The 18,238-nt window shown below is 41.0% G+C and overlaps 2 protein-coding genes across 3 annotated transcripts in view; one reads left to right on the top strand and one right to left on the bottom strand.

Annotated features, from left to right (window-relative positions):
* LOC105915816 (nuclear receptor subfamily 6 group A member 1-A) overlaps positions 1-8,114 on the bottom strand; it is a 149,959-nt gene extending 141,845 nt beyond the window's left edge. For both annotated transcript variants that reach the window (XM_012850047.3, XM_021309345.2), the window contains exon 1: positions 7,852-8,114. In XM_012850047.3, the coding sequence (XP_012705501.1) occupies positions 7,852-7,918 (67 nt within the window). In that variant the 5' untranslated portion in view covers positions 7,919-8,114. The remainder of the gene's footprint in view (positions 1-7,851) is intronic.
* A 5,777-nt stretch (positions 8,115-13,891) lies between these two features.
* Positions 13,892-18,238, top strand: part of olfml2a (olfactomedin-like 2A) — a 38,955-nt gene continuing 34,608 nt past the window's right edge. The window contains exon 1 of the mRNA XM_012850038.3: positions 13,892-14,173. Coding sequence (XP_012705492.2) covers positions 14,105-14,173 — 69 coding nt within the window. The 5' untranslated portion in view covers positions 13,892-14,104. The remainder of the gene's footprint in view (positions 14,174-18,238) is intronic.

The raw sequence follows: 18,238 nt of genomic DNA, 5'->3' as shown, positions 1-18,238 counted from the left end.
CAAGACCGGTTAACTCAAACTCATGCACGTTTGCTTTTTTAGATCCATCTAACAAAGCCAATGTGAATGGCTCTATGTGCCTTTTCTGTTGTCTGTAAATAGATTGCCTTGCATGACGCTCAGCCTCATCTGCACACTGCTGTGATCAGCTACTAACAGCAATTACGAGTCTTCTGAGAGTGAAAGAACGTTTCCAAGCGTTCCCAACACTGATCAACGCTGGTTGATTCTTTGATTGAGAATTTTTTGTGAAACCAAGCTGGCTTCATTGTTTTATCTAACACTGAATTTTCCCTCTATAATGGAAATACCCCTCAGCTGCTCTTTTATAGCCTACACTCCCCAACAACTGTATCCATCAGCGCTGCAGCCTCACAGGAAGAACCTCTCTACACTACATACCAAGTTCAGTGTTTTACAGCTGCCTGTAAAGTCATCCTCCACCCAAATTCAAACTCAAACTGGAGACATTCATTGCCTCTGGCTTGCCTACGTGATGAAGATCACAGAAGCCTGACAAAAGCCTGACTCACACATCAAGCATCATTGTGTCATGATAGCCCACCCCCATCCATACACCACCACATAATATAGTCATAGTGGAACAGGGCTTCCTCTCTCATTGAAGCCCATTAGCAGCTGTTTGAGCTCTTCCACCTCTACCAGGACCCAGCAAGCAAAGTACCGTCACAGCCCTGCAGCTCATGGATCAAGGGGAGGCTGTAAATACTTTCCTGGGTTATGCTGAGGTCAGCGGAGAGCAGCGCCAATAATGCTTCAAGAGCAACATCCCACTGTCCCTGGTCATCGTTCAACTAGCACTTAGCTGCCGCTTCCCCCTCACGTGTCACATGCCCCCCCCCCAACACACACACAAAAAACAAAGCTTCAAAATTGAACCTAGACCATTTAAACCAACAAGCATTTAAACAGACATAGGTGGAGAAATTAATGTATGTAATTTCATATTATACATAGTTCCCACATGACGTCACAGCTACATCCAGATAAGCTCTCGCCATTGTGATAATACAATGAACCCAGAAGCAATTCTCCACTTCATGGACAGCATGTAAGAGAACCACGAAGGTTGTATATTGTTGGGTTTAAGGGTGGAAAAACAAAGGTGATAGTAAAGAGAAGTTTTAATTACATCCCAAGAATCAAACTGCTAAACTCCCAGTGCCCCCCCACCCCACCCCATACATACAAAACTAGTCACTTAAAATGGTCATTATGAACACTGAGGAACTGTACTAACTGTACTTCTGCATCAGCATATAGTCCGTTCATTGTTGCATACTTGCACTACTCATATCTTCTACACATAACTTTTTTGTAAATAGAAAATGTCATTTTGGTTTGCTGCTACAATCCTGACAAATGACAAATACTCATATTCACAATGTTTCTCTTTAGTCTTATGTTTTTCCACAGAGCCTTGCAATTACATTTCGCTCAAATGTATATATTGTAAATGAGCAGTTGAATGAGAGTAAAGTCTAAGTGTAAAAGTGAAAGCGAACAAACTTTGCTACTAAGGATCAAGCGTTTATGACTGCGGATGCCCAACATCCAGAGGAAACCCAAGCCAACTAATATGGCACAGGCTTGCTTTGATGACTTTATCAGTGGCAGCATAATAAAAGCCAACATTCTCAGATATAATCCACCTATTTTTGTTAAATTTGTGGCCAAACATTTATACCATTTTAAAGCTAGAACCACATAAACTATGGAGAGCAGAACAGAAACACCTAATTATTACATCTAAACACAAACATTTCTGTTACATTTTTGTAAAAACTTTCATACTTTAAATTTACATTCATTCCAATCAATTTTGGGACTATAAATGAAGACCACACAAGGCTGATATAAGCAAATATATCACATACGTTCATGAAAAAACTACACTGTTTACTTACCCTGGTCTACCATGAGAATCTTTTTCCTTACCTTTAGTGTCTTTACATCCTTTACCCAGCCACGTTGGTTGAAAGCATTCAAAGACTTCAAGGACCATAGTTTATCCATAGTGTAGGCACTTCTTTGCAAATTAAATAATTCACAACATCTATATAGATGACTACTGGGAATGAATCTAACTGGGCAGACATTTTGCATTTGTCCACCTCGTATGGATCTATACCAGTAACAGCTATCTTAGCTGTTTTGTACTTTTTTAAGACGCATCATCTAACGTGTGTGTGTGTGTGTATGTGTGTGTATGTGTGTGTGTGCTCCAGCACTTGACAAAGCCATTGCACATGAAAAAAATAAAAAATAAAAGCCTTGGTAATGCCACTCGTAATGCTGTTGCTAGGTAACGCCCTTTACCCAGTATAGCGACACGGCGAATTTCAGGAGTCACTAACTTCCGGTCTGGTCTTGTGGAAACCATATTTTAAATATATTCAGGTTTTGCATACATTCCAGAGAATCATTTGGGTCTTCTTGTAGATTCAATTACAATCAGACAATACAAGCATAATAAAGTTTTTCATTTATTTAACTAATATAGTGTAGTCCAGTTCTGAATAAGATCTAAATAAGATTTATTACTGTTATAACATTACTTTGAGTCTTTGAAATCTGCTTGCGTCGTTGTTGCATCGCCATGTCATCTCCATCAGCCTGACCTCACGTGTTGCCAAGAGACAGCAGCCAAAGCATCAAGGACATTCAGCCTTTAAACTTCTAGGGCAGATGAGACTTCCTGCCACAACTTTATCCATAAAGGATTTGATTAGATGTAAAAGTTTTCATTTCAATGTTAAAGGGCATATGTCAACATTTCTACAACTTTTTGAGACCTGTTTACATATTTATGATCACAATGAAGAAATATGCAACAAAACATGAAAGAAGAAAAGCGATGAAGAGGCAGAAGGGAATGTGGCTTAAGGTTATTGAAGCGTGATGCCGTTGGCTCTGGAATGGTGAATATTGGCATGGATGACATAATGACATCCCAAGATTAAAGAATTAATAGCAAATTCTCCAGCTCAAAACTCACTTATTGAAGACTTCTTTGGGGAATCGTCCAGTGAATTAACAGGTGGAGGAAGTCAAGAAGATTGTTGTCAGAGTGCTGCAGTTTGGACACAATGCAGAACGGTACGGAGGGACGCAAAAAGCCCTCTGTTGCGAGCACAGTCCACTTGTATTGGCTGCTTGTGCCAAAACATGTTATTTCAATACCTAAAATTCTGGCCGAATTTGGTTCCAGACTGGAATTCAATACAAGTTTGATTCCAGAAAGTCACTTCAAACTAATGCTACTCATGCAGTGGAAGGAGGAGGGAGGGGGTTAAAATGATATCCAGTTAAATCCTTCATTTGGTTCATGCACAAAGAAAGGCATGAGCCAATGGTGCAACTAATTGTTGTGGAAAAACAAGCAAGAACCTCATCTGGAGACAGCAGTTATTGAGTTGATGCACTCCACCAAGATATGGTGAAAATATGGTCCTTAGCAGATGTTTCCTCCTGACTGAGGACAAATACAAAGTAAAAAGCATGATAAAAGAAAGTATGTTCTAACTTCAATCCCTTTATACGCAGCATAGACCTGCCTGGAGATCTGGTTTGATGTTTGCCACTTATAGATAGACAATGTAACAATTACACCACTTGAAAATGGTCCGTGTTAAGTCTTTCAAACTTATTTGTGATTGCAGCGTTATGAGTTGTAGGCAGTAATCTAGCATCATGGGTTGTGCCACACAACCAAGTCTGGTCCAAGGAGCCCATGGATTGGAGGTCAGAAGAGCCCTGCTCTCTTGACGGCTCGGTGCCAGATACCACAACAGACTTTCACATGTCTAATTAGGGCTAAAGCTCACAGGTCTGGCCTGTTATGTCCGCAGAATCAAGGAGGATGTCCCCGTTATTAGCGGTGTAACCATAACGCGATGCCTGATTACTGCATGCTTTCACTCTTTTAGAAATGTCCCACCAGTGCCATGAAAAACACATTTTCTCTTTCTTTTTAAAAACAGACTTTGTAAAACTGATTGATTGCGTTTTGGTATACACTTGTGTTTTTGAACATTCTTTAGAATCTTTAAATACTTTATGATTCTGTAAAACAACTTGGATCTCCATTTATTTTTCTTCAAACTGAAAGTATAATTTTATACAAACGGAACTGATGGACCATGAGCTTTAGAGCGAGCTGTGGGAATGACGGACCATCACCACAACACACACGTGAACAACAGCAGGGTTGGGTAGTGTCCATCATCATTAAGACCTCCGCAGAATAGAACCTGGGAAACATTTCTGTCCGCCCAGAAAGACCTGTGATGTTATCTTATCACTCTGTGTAATTGCTTTAATTTAAATAACTGAATTTTAGAGATGTGTGTGTTTATGAGCCAAAGAAGCATGAAAACCCAGAACCAAATATAGAAAAGCAGCATTCAGCGTCTATGCTCCACAAATCTGGAACAACGTTCCAGAAAACTGGAAATCAGCTGAAACACTGAGTTCCTTTAAATCAAGACTGAAAACCCACGTTTAGAGTTGCTTTAGGCCCTTAATAACAGGAACATTGACCAACATATTTGATGTGTATTGATGTTTTCACCCATTTTATGTTTTTCATGATGTAAAGCACTTTGAACCGCCTTGCTGCTGAAATGTGCTATACAAATAAACTTGACTCGACTTGAAAAGACACATGCACTTCTCAGCACAGTTTTGGGTTGTGTTAAAAGGCTTTTACCCAAAGAATGCCTGGCTTCGCTGGCCTTGCTCCACAGCACACCCCTCTGGTGGGAGTTGTGTCACGCTAGTCACTGATCTGATGCCTGTGAGACATCAAGCTGTAATCCTGCAGGCCCTTTGGTCACAGAATTCCAGAGGCAGGAAGAAAACCCGACGTGACAGATTACATCTGCCTGTTTGCCCCTCACCCTATACTACTCCCCCCACCATCAGCAGCAAAAGAAACCCACTCCCATTCTACTGTACCGCTCATCATTCAATCATCACAGCAGGGGGAGAGAAGCAAGGAGCGGGGGTCACATCCTGTCCCTGCCCCAAACACTGCCTGCCATCCTCCTCACCCTGTCCCCAGGGACATGACAGACCCTCACCGGCACCATCGGAGCCACAGAAGAGGCTGACAAAGCACTTTCTTTCAGCCCACGTTCTCTGCTTGTGGCAGTCTGTACAAAGCCCCAGGATGGGTTCTACACAAACACCAAACCCACACCAAAACCTGTCTGCCTGCTTTATTCCTCCACTTCCCTTCTGACGCATCCAAATCTCGGGGCAGGCTGTGCAGGGATCAATAGAAATTGGGTCCGTTTCTTAAACGCGGTTATGCAAGGACTGTGAGCGGAGCTGGAGTCGGCCCGAGCTTTAAGCCGCTTTTGTTTCTTCTGAACAATAGTGGAAGACACTGGTAAAGAGGCCTGAACAGTCCACATGGCTATTCAACAGTCAGAATTGGGTTTTCAGCTGGACCTGAACATCTGGAGCACGTCTTTGCTGGGGTGGCCCTCGCTCTCCTCCTTAGCCAGCAAAGTGTTAAAGGGAATGATTTCTGAGGAGACATCTTCAGGGTCTTACGTCCTTCAGCGTTGGAAAGCCACAGATGGTTTCCTACACGTCAATGAGGGAGACGACGGAGAGAAAAGTAGAAACTTTCCTGCAATCTGAAGGAAGAGGACTTTTTCCCTCCCTCCACCACGTTTTAGGATATTCAGTCACCTCATCCGTATTATGCCTTTATGACAGACGAAATTCAAACAGTCAAAATTTAAAGTAGTAAGTTAAGAACTAAAATGTGTTTCTATGACCAGCTTCCCTATGCTATTAAAGTTCCTTTATATGCTTTTTTTTTTGTCAACGCTTCTAATAAGCCTGGAGTGGCACTTGGGCACCATTCTTGTGTTTAGGAGGGGCAGGGCTGAGGGAATTTAATCTTAGAATTGACAAGAATAGAATAGACTCACATTAGCCTTTAAGTCCAAACAACTACCTCTCACCCCAACAATCACAATACACAGCAAGGTGGTTCTTAAGGGGGAAAAAAATCTAAATATGGCCAAGATATCTACATTAAAATTACAATTCAAAAAGCTTTTAAGATTAATAATGATTAAAAAAATAATACTCTTGTTTTTGTTTTTTATCTGAGCTTGGTTATTTATTGTAAACATTCCAAATTTGGAAATAGATTTCCTTCATTAGTGACAGCTTTATTTACTTGACTGTGAAATTTAAAATAAATGAAGGAAATGGCTTTACTTCTAGTTGTCAAGTAATTATTTTTTTTTGTAAATAACTGGTTTTATACAAATGTCCAGTTTTTAAAAGTCCCATATGTTTCAGACTCAAATGTCAGACCCCAGTTTTACTAAAAAATTTCATAGCAGAGGATTTTTTTTTCTTTTATTCATATCTCCCATGAATGATGGGAAAACATTTTGCTTCCATGGCACTAAAGGGCCAATCAAAATCTGTTATACTATGGCTTTTTAAATCTGGACTGGATCATCTGACATACTACGCAATACAGATTTGCTAAAGCAAAATGTGTGATATTTTTACACATTTATTTTGTACATAGTAAAAAAAAAAAAAAAAAAAAAACCAGCCACACTCCCGGGCCAATTTAAAATCCTGATAGGTTACACGACAGTCCTGGGGCCGGAAAAGCAGCGAAATCTGTGGACATTTATTTGCATCATGTAAGTTAAATTAAGACAAAGTATTCAAGCAGCTGAGTAAAATTTAAGTTTGGATGTGGCAATTCAGACAGATAAAAATGATCTCAACACAGACCTCAAAAAACACTTAAATAAAACTGGATTTTTCAAGAATGCCTGCCTAGAAACCCAGCTATAATGGAGAGTGGCTAATTGGTTCATTAGGAAACCAATGGTTGTATATAAAAAAAAACACTAAACACTGCTATATTGAAAATAATATTGTAGTGTTTGAAATTTTATAATGTTCCCTCCCCTGTCTTATTTATTGATTTTTCTTCCAACAAGCATGTACAGGAAGCCTGAGTAGTATTGCCAGAGCACCAGTACTGTTCAGCAGGGCCAGGGTTCTGAGAAATGCTGCGTTCCCAGCATGGAGGCTGGAAATGGAACGGGCTCTGTTTGGGTCTGGAACAGGCCGGTATCACCGAACAATATCCTATTAAGAAGCAATAAATCCTCCAGGCAGAGGTGAGAGAGGGGGAGGAAGACGAGGAGGTGATGTAGGGGAGATGTTTGGGGTTAAGCCGGTGTCATGTGAAGAAACATGGCAGCAGAAACATGGCAGCAGAAACATGGCAGATTCCAGGCTGCAGAACCCGTTCCTCAGAACCTCCAGCACCATAATGTCCGCGTTGGGGTGACCAACAGGCTGACGGCTGCGGGCCAGGGCCTTCTCCAAGTTCAAAAGTTCACCTTTTACGACCTCCTCGGGCCTGACTGACTGACCACCTCCAAATAAAAACATTCCGACCTCTGTTCCCAGCAGCTCCAGCATTCTCTCTCACATACACACACGGGCGCGCGCGCGCACACACACACACACACACACACACACACACACACACACACACACACACTTTGGAAGAACTTAATTGATTATTTTCCCCATGAGTAACAAACCAAATGGTATGTATAATTGTACTTTTCTCAGTAGTCATTTCCATTGGTGGCTTTACAAACCTAAACTTCGTCCCACACTAGGACTAGGAGCGCAGCGTGTTTCCGTCATTCATTCCCCTCAACCACAGTCTGTCCACGGAGCTCCTGACTGACTGAGGCTCATCAAACATGCGGCCATGTGTTTATGTGTGGAGGCGCTGTGCTGTGAGCCACGCTAGCCTACCGTTCACCGACTTGGCGTTGTTTCTCTCCGGGTAGTCGAACCCATCCGTGCCCTTCTCTATCTCCATCCTCCAGCACGGGCTGATGCGGAGTCAGCCCAGGGTGGCCCCTCTCCGCCGCGCAGCAGGGGATGATGGTGGCTGGCGGCTTGACAGTAATGCTGCTGTCGCTCTGAGGTGGAGCAGGCTGCTGGCCTCAGCTTCGCCGTGTCATCAGGGCTCGGACCTCGGTCCCATGCCTCTCGGCGAACTGTTCCCAATCAGCAGGGAGTTACTGGGTCCACACCCCCCGGGAGTGGTGCGTTCCAGGTCCGGGAGGAGGGCGGAGTTCTGAGCCTGCAGGGTGGAGTGCTTTTGCCGAATTCTAGGTAACTTGGTTTAACATTAAGTCAAAACTGTTACACGTACAAATAGGGAAGTTCAACTGCTTCCAACCAAAGAACGTATCAAACCAACGGATCTCAAACTCAGAAAACTGAATTATAAATGAAACTGTTGTTTACTTGTTCAATTAAAGTCTAACCGCTTGGATTTAGCACAGTAAATCCAGGTGAATAAAAAAAATTCTCGCCCTTTTTATTTAAACTGGAACACAAATGTAAAACGTGTTTTGTGCAAAACCTGTCTAGATTTGATAAGCTGTGAGCCGTTCATGTTTATGGGGTCATTTTTAGTTTCCCCTGCTTAACTGGAAGGCAGCACGAGCACGCCCTAAGGGAGTTATGGGAAGTGAAGTTTTGTGCGTTATTCGTCACAGAGCCACCTTGGAACGGACCAAGTGATAAAAGCATAAGCTAGTGGCTGTTTGTTGGTAACATTCATATCTGCCAGAATGACCTGTTTGGAAAGCAGTGTGTGCATTTATTCAATGTCTTTTAGAGAAAGAATGTTTCAGGATTTATTTCAGTGAAGCAGGGACAAAAATAAATAAAGATTTGTAGCTGGATCCTTCACCAGTCCAGCTGTCCTTTAAAAAATCCTTTTAAACCAACTTTTTGGCACCATTGGAAAATGTTGTCTTTGCTACCACCCGGCTGTTTAAAATTAATGTAACTGGTACTTTTTTTTCTTCTTCATAAGCTCATCAATTTCTGTGAACTTCCCATTACTAAACCATGACTTCCTGCCCCACTGGAGTAAAAATAAGACTCAAAATAGAGGCCCATTTCATTGAGTCACAGGGCACTAGGCTGGACAAAGACCAATATTTATCTTGCCAACACACAGCACACAAGATGTTGGGGGGGGGGGGGGGGGGGTGCAGATGTTGTCAGATTGTCCGATTGGGGTCAGTCACCAATTCTCCCTGGCAACCTCTAGTTGCTGTCTACATGCCAAGCTCTCCAGGAGCCATGGCAGGTAAATAGCATGTGTGTCCTACCATTACAAACATAAATATAGAGAGTTGGCTTAACTCTACTGGAACTTTAACTTGGTCAGATGAGACTAAGACTTTCATTTCAGCAACAAACACTCCAAGGTGGGTTTGTCCATAAATTTCGGATTAATATAAAGAAGCTTCTTATGCTTATTGTCTATCATGGTGAAGGACTGTGATGGTGGCTTGTTTCTCTTTAAAAGACTCTGGAAGCCTTTTTAGAGTGCATGACTTCACAAAATCTTTGAAATATCGGGACAATTTCTGTAAAAAAAAAGGATAAAAAACTCCAAATACATGGCTAAATCAAAAACGGATCACCAGACAAAAATCAGTCCTTCTGCCATGACCATCGCAGTCCCGTAGAGAAAAGTGTGGGCTGAGCTGATCCTCAGGTGACCTAGAGAAGTTAAAACAATTGGCGATGTTAGAACATAGTATTGAAATACTTAAATATAACTTTTTCCCACTGCATTTCCCACCACATGACAGCTTGTTTTTACCATCTATTGAAAAACATGCCCATTTTAGTCATTTTAAGATGGTTTGGCTTTGCTCCAAGTGGGCTGTTATGTAATGAATAAATCTATTGTATGAAGCTAATCACACTTTGGGGGGCTTAATGACCTAACTAGTTTTTATTTGCCATTAGTTGCAACAATTAACTCACAATCATCATCAAAATTGGCTAATTGTAGAACTATTTAATCCAAAATTCCCTTTGCAGGTATTGCATGTTTTTATGTTTATAACAGTTGTGCGGGAGGAAGCGAGAGTACCCAGAGATAATCCACACTGAAAACACACAAACTCCACGCAGAAAGCTGGGATAAGAACCCAGGACCCAAAAACATTCTCCCTGCAAGGCAACAGTGTCACAAATTGTGCCCCTGTTCAGTAGCCTGGAATGTTTCAAAGCAGATGACTCAGGTCCACATCAACCTCCTTATCCCTCTGTTTCTGCTGGCATGCTATTTTATTCAGTCGGTTAAATGGAAATGTCATGTGAAAACTTCAGCAAACCTCATGATTCAGCAGGATCACTACAGCAGTGATACCTGATTTTTTTTTCTATTTTCTGTTTGACTTTATCAGACTCTGACAGTGCTGTGGGGGAATTCTGTCCCATACCTCTTTGCAACATTTCTTTAATGTTTCTTTAAGTTTAATGAGGTCTGTGAGGAATCCTTTATGCATGATTCTTTTAAGGTCCCGACACAACATTTCCATCAAGGTGAGACCTGTGGTTTGACTGAGTTAGTACAACGACTTGGTTCTTTTCTTTTTGACCCATTCTGTAGAAGAGTTGCTGCTGTGTTTAGGATCCTTGTCCTGTTGGTGAACGAATTCTGGTGAAGATTCAGCTGTCGGACAGGTCTCTTCAGGTCTCTTCAGGACCACAGAGGAGCTCACGGTAAACTCAGGAACTGTTTGGTTTCCAATCCCAAACTAGAAATCCTCTACCTGGTTGCTTGACAGTGTTTGTGTCAATTTGCCTTGAGTAGTTTTCTCCAAACGCGGTCCTTTACACTATTGCTAGACATGTTTACTGCAGTCTCATCTCTCCAAAGGCATTTATTCCAGAGATCTAGCGGTCCATTCAGATGCAGCTTTGAAAATCAATATTCAACATGCTAACTGAGGCTGGAAGAGTCTAAGTTTGACCGGCTGGGTTTTTGCGGTTTCTACTAGTGGTGCACATTCTAACCTTAGGGTGAACTTGTGGAGAGCTACACTCCCAGGAAAACTGTCAAGTGTCCTGAATAATTACTTTGTATGAATAATCTTCTCTGTAAAGTGATTGACTTCCCTTTACAGAGCTGCCCACTACCTGCTCCAGACCCCAACCCCTCCACCCCCTACTACTAGAGAGAAGCTGGGCCTTATTTATTAGTTCAGGCTGATGTGTGATCTGGATATCTATCCCATTGGATTATTTTAGCCTTAAGAATATTTGAGACATGTTTGCCCATACAAAAATGCAAACATCATTTGGATTTTTCTTGTTTCATTTATGTTTTTATTGATAATACATTTTTTTAATTCTTTGCCGTTTCTCACAGAGTACTTTGAAGTGTTAATAAGTGGGATCAATAATGTCACACAGTAATGCTTAACAGCAGCAGAACGCACAACACTGACTGAGGCCTTCGGGTCTATGGAAAACCAACAAGGTAGAGTAAGGTCAAGTTGAGTAGAGTAGGGCGGAGTAGGGTAGAGCCGGTGGAAAACGGGCTCTACCATAGAGCCTATATTTCTATCCAGATGTCATGTGAATTTTGAACAAACTTTAAAAATGTTGCAACAAAGGAAGAAAAAAAAACATACAAATTAGAAGTGTTTCCATCCACTAGTTTGGAGTGAATTAACTAGGCTACGCAAAGCATAATTTCATCAGAAGTTAATGTTATGCATGGCTGTTATAAACAGGAAGGAGAGGTTGCAAACTAGCATGAATTGCACATCTGATAAAAATGGAGAGAGTTTTTCAGGAAAGTGCTGCTATCAGACAAGTTGTAATTTTTCTGTCATGTCAGCTGTATTGCCAGCATTACAGGCTTTCCAGAGAGGCAGAGAAAGACATGCAGTTCTTTGCACGTTATGGTTTTATCCGGGAAGACGCTGACAGCAGAAAGAGCTGATCATTCATGTGAGGTAAATGTTCACTTTGTTAGAACTTATTCAACAAATGTGTTTCCATCTCCTGTTTTGCACATTATCTAAAAAAAACACCTCATGAGAGTATAAAAACTTTTTTGTTATTTAAAATTTTGCCGTTTCCATGGGTAACCTTTTCTAATGCAATACTACAAAATATACATAAAAACCGTTGTTGGAAACACAGCTAGTGACTCAATGACAATGAAAACCTCACATTATAATTCCATCAACTGAATAAAGTCAGTTATGCAACATGGTGAATATTACCCGGTAAAAGCAATCAGACCCACCAGTCTTCTTCCCTATTAAGCTTTCAGGACAAGACGTGTGAGGAAGAAAGAGAAATAAATAGTTAGGAAATGGAGTCCTAGGCCAAGTCAAAGGTCAGATATTGGTCTCACTGAGTTGCAGTAGGATAACTAGCATACAGGCTCAACTTGCAGGAAACCCCTCAAATATCTCACAGACGAAAGTGAGAAGAGGGAAAAACATTCCTCAGACTGATGTCAGAGAATGGCTACAAGAAGAGTATCAATAGAGTTATTTCAGCCAAACAAGCAACCTTATTAAGTAGGAGGATGTACAAACCTTTTCCTGAATCAGAATATATTTTTACAGATACTACTACTACTACTACTACTACTACTACTACTACTACTACTACTACTACTACTACTACTACTAATAATAATAATAATAATAACAACGACAATAGCATAATAACAATAATAATAATAATGATAATAATAATAATAATAATAATAATAATAATAATAATAATAATAATAATAATAATAATAATAATAATAATATGCCCTGCGATAGACTGGTGACCTGTCCAGGATGTACCCCGCCTCTCACCCATTGGGATAAGCATGTCGGAAAATGGATGGATGCATAATAATAATAATAATAATAATAATAATAATAATAATAATAATAATAATAATAATAATAATAATAATAACAATAATAATAATAACAATAACAACAGCAACAACAACAACAACAACAATAATAAAAATAATAATAATAATAATGATAATAATAATAATAATAATTATTATTATTATTATTATTATTATTATTATTATTATTATTATTATTATTATTATTATTATTATTATTATTATTATTAATCCATCCATCCAGCTTCCATCACGTTTATCCCTATTGGGGTCACGAGGGGTGCTGGTGCCTATCTCCAGCATTCAATGGGCGAGAGGCAGGGTACACCCTGGACAGGTTACCAGTCTGTCGCAGTTATTATTATTATTATTAGTAGTAGTAGTAGTAGTAGTAGTAGTAGTAGTAGTAGTATTAAATGTGAACATTTCTCGATAAAGAAATTAACAAAATGCCCTTCTTTTCCTATTTGAGGTGGGTGTCAGTGACTGTCTAGACTGGTTTAGTCAGCAGTCTTTCCAAAGATTGTGCGAGCTGTGATACAGCCATATAACTTTAATACCATTTCTCTGTATCGAAAAGTACTTATGAAATATTCCAATTTTATTAGAAACAAAATTTGGAATTTTCAGTAGCTGGATGTCATGACCATCAAAATTAACAAAAAAATAAATAAAAGCTTGAAAAATATAATTCCGTTTTTGATGAAGTCATTTAATATGTGAGTTGTACCTGTACTTTTTGAATTTCCGATAGAATTACATTCAGACAAAGGTTTCCTACAAAAGCGGGCTGGAGGACAGGTTGTAACCCGGGAACTGGCCAGGTGGTGGCGCCATATGACTTTTAACCGGAGTCTATGGGAGTTGGGATTGTTTTTGAACTTTTTGAACGATAAAATAACAATGGCTACAGCGCAACACTGGCTGTAATGTCTGCACATTGCCTAAAAACTATTAATACAAAGCAGTTTTAACATCGATTTGTCTTGAGATTCTTACGTTGTTAGTGTGTGCGAGAACAACGCACACACACGATGCACACACACGCGCGCGCGTGTTTGTGTGTGTGTGTCTGAGCCCTCCCATCTGCGGAGGACACCGGACGGAGGATGATGCGCTCGGCTGAAGGCAGACGCACCACAGAGCGCACCAGAGGCATGCAGAGTTGTGCGCTGTGCGCTCCTGAAGCACCGTCACCTGCTTGAGGCGGAGATGGAGTTCAGATAAACGCACCGCTATAGCCTTTGGACTGATCGCTCTGACTTCCGCTTTGGATTTCTGCACTTCGTGTTTAGACGCCCTGAGAAAATGTGGAAATACACGAAGTTGTTGGCCTGTCTGCTGGTTTTGTGTCAGGACGCGTCCTCGCAGAGCAAGGTAAGACTTCGCTTGCGTTTTGGAGTAAGCGCGCCTGATTGTACGCTGCGAACTAAACACACGCTTCCTCACCTCTCACCTGCATCACCTCCCTGTGTCAGTGACCCAACATCCCCGCACCTGCACATTTTCTGCTTAAGCCCAGCAGGTGGTTCTGTTTGCGTCCTTCCTTGTGTTTCTACAAAAAATCCCCCCAATGAGAGCTTTTGTGTGACACGGATACACATAATTACACCTCCACTGTGTGCGGGCCCGGTGCCAGCAGAGATGGCACCCAGTGGGGTTAGTGCAATATCGCGCTGGCCGTGTTTGTACAGCTGCTGGACGGCAGTAACCCCGCACTCTCCCTCATCCCGATTCAGCTCCAGTTACACACATAGTGAGGACCGTGCCTTGTCTTCCATAGACTTCAATTCATCTTCAAGCTTTCTATGGCCTGACCCTAACCCTAACCATATAAACTAAACCTAATCGACACCTTAGTCTTAAATCTAACCCTTAGTCCAGAAATAAAAGAGGATCTTTTTCAGTCCTCTTTTTATGGCAAAGTCCTCACTTTGCTAATAAAATTTGCAAAAAATAAATAAGGAAAAAAACAGAAAATCCTCACTCAGCTACAAGTAGAAGAACACACACACACACACACACACACACACACACACACACACACACCCGTGGGGAAAACATGGACTGCATATTACATGGTGTTGCTGTCAGCAGATGTCTGCTTTAGAACTGATCGGGGAGGTTAAAACAGCTTTGGTGCAGTTCAGCTCAGAGTTAGAGCCTTATTGACGGAGCAGTTTGTAGCCTGAGGCTTAAACCCCTGTCATCATCAGCTTGTGTTTGTCCTCTTTCCCAGCAGCATGAAATGAATTTCCCAGTTTGCTGCTGACAAGCATGGCTGCCCCTAACTGAGCACTGATCATTAACATCTGAGGGATGGATGGAAACCTTCAGTGGTGATGCTCAGAGCCGACGTCTGATTTAAAGCCTGGAATCAGAGGAGCAGAGACTGGAGGCAGCATGCTCATTATACCTCAGGGGTTATATGTGCACTTTAGGCCTTCCAGAGCGATACTACACTGCTCTCAGTGCTAATACATAAACAACACTTCAAATACAGCGTTACATGTTCCTAATAGTTTTATGTTCTTGCAATAGTTTGCCAAAATCTGCAGAGAACCTTCAAGGCACAGTTAACATAAATGCTGAGTTACTTCCCCCTGGAGTACATCAGTTGGGCTTCCGTTTCTATTCTGCCCCTCCAAGTCAGTCTATTGTAGAACCTCATTTTGCTTTAATAATAGCTGCAGGTCTCTGGACTGTTTCTGCCAGCTCTACACATATAGAAACTGAATTGTCGTGAGTTATCCTCTGCAAAACTGTTCTGTAAACATACATTTTCAATTACTACCACACAGTCTCAATTGGATTTGGGTCTGGGCTTTGACTAGGCCATTCTAACACATGGATTTGCTTCAATCTGAAGCTGGGGCTCTGGCCCTATGTTCAAGGTCGCAGTCCTGGCTGAAGGTGAACCTCTGCTCCAGTCTTAAGTCCTTTGCAGCTTCTACTAGGTTTTCCTCTCAGGATAATCCCGTATTTAGCTCCAGCCATCTTCACTTCAACGCTGACCATATTCCCGGCCCTTGCTGAAGAAAAGACTTGTCACACATGTTGCCTTCAGCATCTTATTTCACCGCAGGAATGGTGGGTGCATGGCGCTCTGCGTGGTTAGTTTTCCATCACGAGTTGTTTGGCCATCAGGTCAGAGAACACGAAACCGGTCTCGTCTGACCAGAGCACTTTCTTCCACTTGTGTGCTATGTCCGTTTTGGGTATGGCAAACTGCAAATGCAACTTTTTATTGCCTTCTTCCAACATTGACTTTCTTCTTGCAAGTCCTTTATAAAGATCCAAACAAATCATAATTATCATCACAATAACAATTTCCTGATAAAGACGTAGCACCAGAAGGAAGCAAGTATTTGATTCAAAGCCTCTAATTCCACAGTTAGATTGGTGAAAAAGATCATCAGAAGCTACAAATCAAATGCTAATTTAAGCTTGTAGTGATAACATTATTTAGGTCAATTGCAACTAGGGAAATGTTAATAAGGCTAACAATCACTCTTGGACACTATAATTTGTTGGTCACTTTTATTTTGCGCTCTTGCAGCAGTGCCCTCACCAACAGTTGGCACCCAAAGGCAGCTGCCTAAATGGCCTGTTCTAACAGCCAGCTCTGTGTGCACGCACTCCAAACTTCTGGGATCATTATCCGTTTATTTTTTTTATCAGGCTGATATAGTAATTTACCTCCATGAAGCGTAGTAAGAGCCATGTGTGAACACCCACGGTGTCTCCAGTCCCTCGTGCTTACAGTCTGTTAGTGATACACATTCTCTGGTGTTTTGGTGGATGTTGTTTGTGCCTCAGAAGGTAAACGCTGTAAACCATTCTGACATTAACGGTTTGATGAGAGCATTCCCTCTCTGTCACACAGGTTAAAGGTGAGTCAGTGGTAATATGTCATGGCAGCACATTTCCACCAAGTCTGAAGTGATTTTCCTTATGAGTATGTTGTGTTGTGACAAACAACATCAGGGATTACTGTGCAGTTTGACGTTTCCTGAATTGATAAGATGCAGTGGAGATTGAAATGACTGAAGATGAATGACACACGATGCTCTGCTCCCTGCAACCTTAAAACTCCCACCCTGAGGGTTCTGAGTAATCTAAAAAGTACCATCTCACAATCAGCATCATTTTCTGGGGTAGAATTTCTCTTTTAAGCTCTGATTCGGTGCTTGTTCCTGTAGTCAGAAGAAGCCTGCTTTCTGAAAAAAAAAATTGCCATAATCAACACACACTTTTAAACATTTGCTAAGTATTCTCCAAAGTTTACATACTAGATCTGACATTTGTCTGAATAATGTTATATTCAGGAAGTGTATTTTTAAAAAGCTGCACCTCTTATTTAGCCATAGTTGGTTCTCTTAATGTTTGCGCAGAATGGGGAATTCTGTTGAAATGAACATTTAGTAAATTCTGATGATTTCCTTAAAGGGACAGTTTGTAACTAATTTGGCTTTTAATTAGCAAAAATTAAGTATTGCTTTTATAAATACATATTCCCTGCAAAGCCTAATAACCTCTCCATCCCAGAGAGTGAGAGAGACAAGGGGTTTATATGTACAGAATGTAGAGGGATATCGGCTGGCCCATTTACTGTCTGTTGTACAGCAGCAAGACTGGCCTGGTCTCTTTAATGGTGTTTATAGTCGCTTATTTTAGAGCCCAAATAAGCAACTGCACATTCAGAAACGAGTCCAAAAAACCGCCACTCACGGAATTTACATGCGACTTTAGAAAAAAACAAGCGGACTTGACAACAGTGGCAAGAACCATTTCACACGATGACCTTAGTTATTAGCAGTAGCTAATACATGGAGAACATGTTTACCTTGTCCCACTTATTATATTCCAAGGCATCCAGAATAGCAATTACGGTAAAGTCGTTTGTAGTTAATTTAGCGCACCTCCAGATGGTTCATCAGTATGAAAATCTTAGACAATGGGACTCCAGTGCCTAAAGTTCCTTGACATGAGCAAATCCAGCATAAATGCTACAAACACTGTGACCGCTCCAAAGCGTACAAACACCCTGTTAAACAGACAGGTTTTTGTGTTGTAAAAAGTTACAAATCATTTCAAAACCTTTTTTGCAAATAAAGGGAACAGAAAGCCTGGGGCTTGTAAGTAGGCATCTTTCTATTTGCAGCGGAGCATTTATTTAAATCAGCCTAATGACGAATGGAAAAGTTGTGCAGAAAACTGCCCTTCACCTTCAGTCCAGCAGGGGGCAGTAATAAGAACCCAAAGGCCAACAACCAAAGCATTGATAACTTTTTTTTAAAACAGTAAAATCTCTGAAGGTAGTGGTTAGTTGGATATGACCAATGGAGTATTTTCAGGTCATCAGTTCCCACTTCTATTCTTAAATGAGTTTGTAATTCATTTTGTCTGATAATTTTGTAACTTAAAAAGTTATTTAGTTTG

The sequence above is a fragment of the Fundulus heteroclitus genome, chromosome 12, assembly GCF_011125445.2.
Source record: "Fundulus heteroclitus isolate FHET01 chromosome 12, MU-UCD_Fhet_4.1, whole genome shotgun sequence".
In the NCBI taxonomy this organism is placed as follows: domain Eukaryota; kingdom Metazoa; phylum Chordata; class Actinopteri; order Cyprinodontiformes; family Fundulidae; genus Fundulus; species Fundulus heteroclitus.
This window is presented reverse-complemented; position numbering and strand designations above follow the sequence as displayed.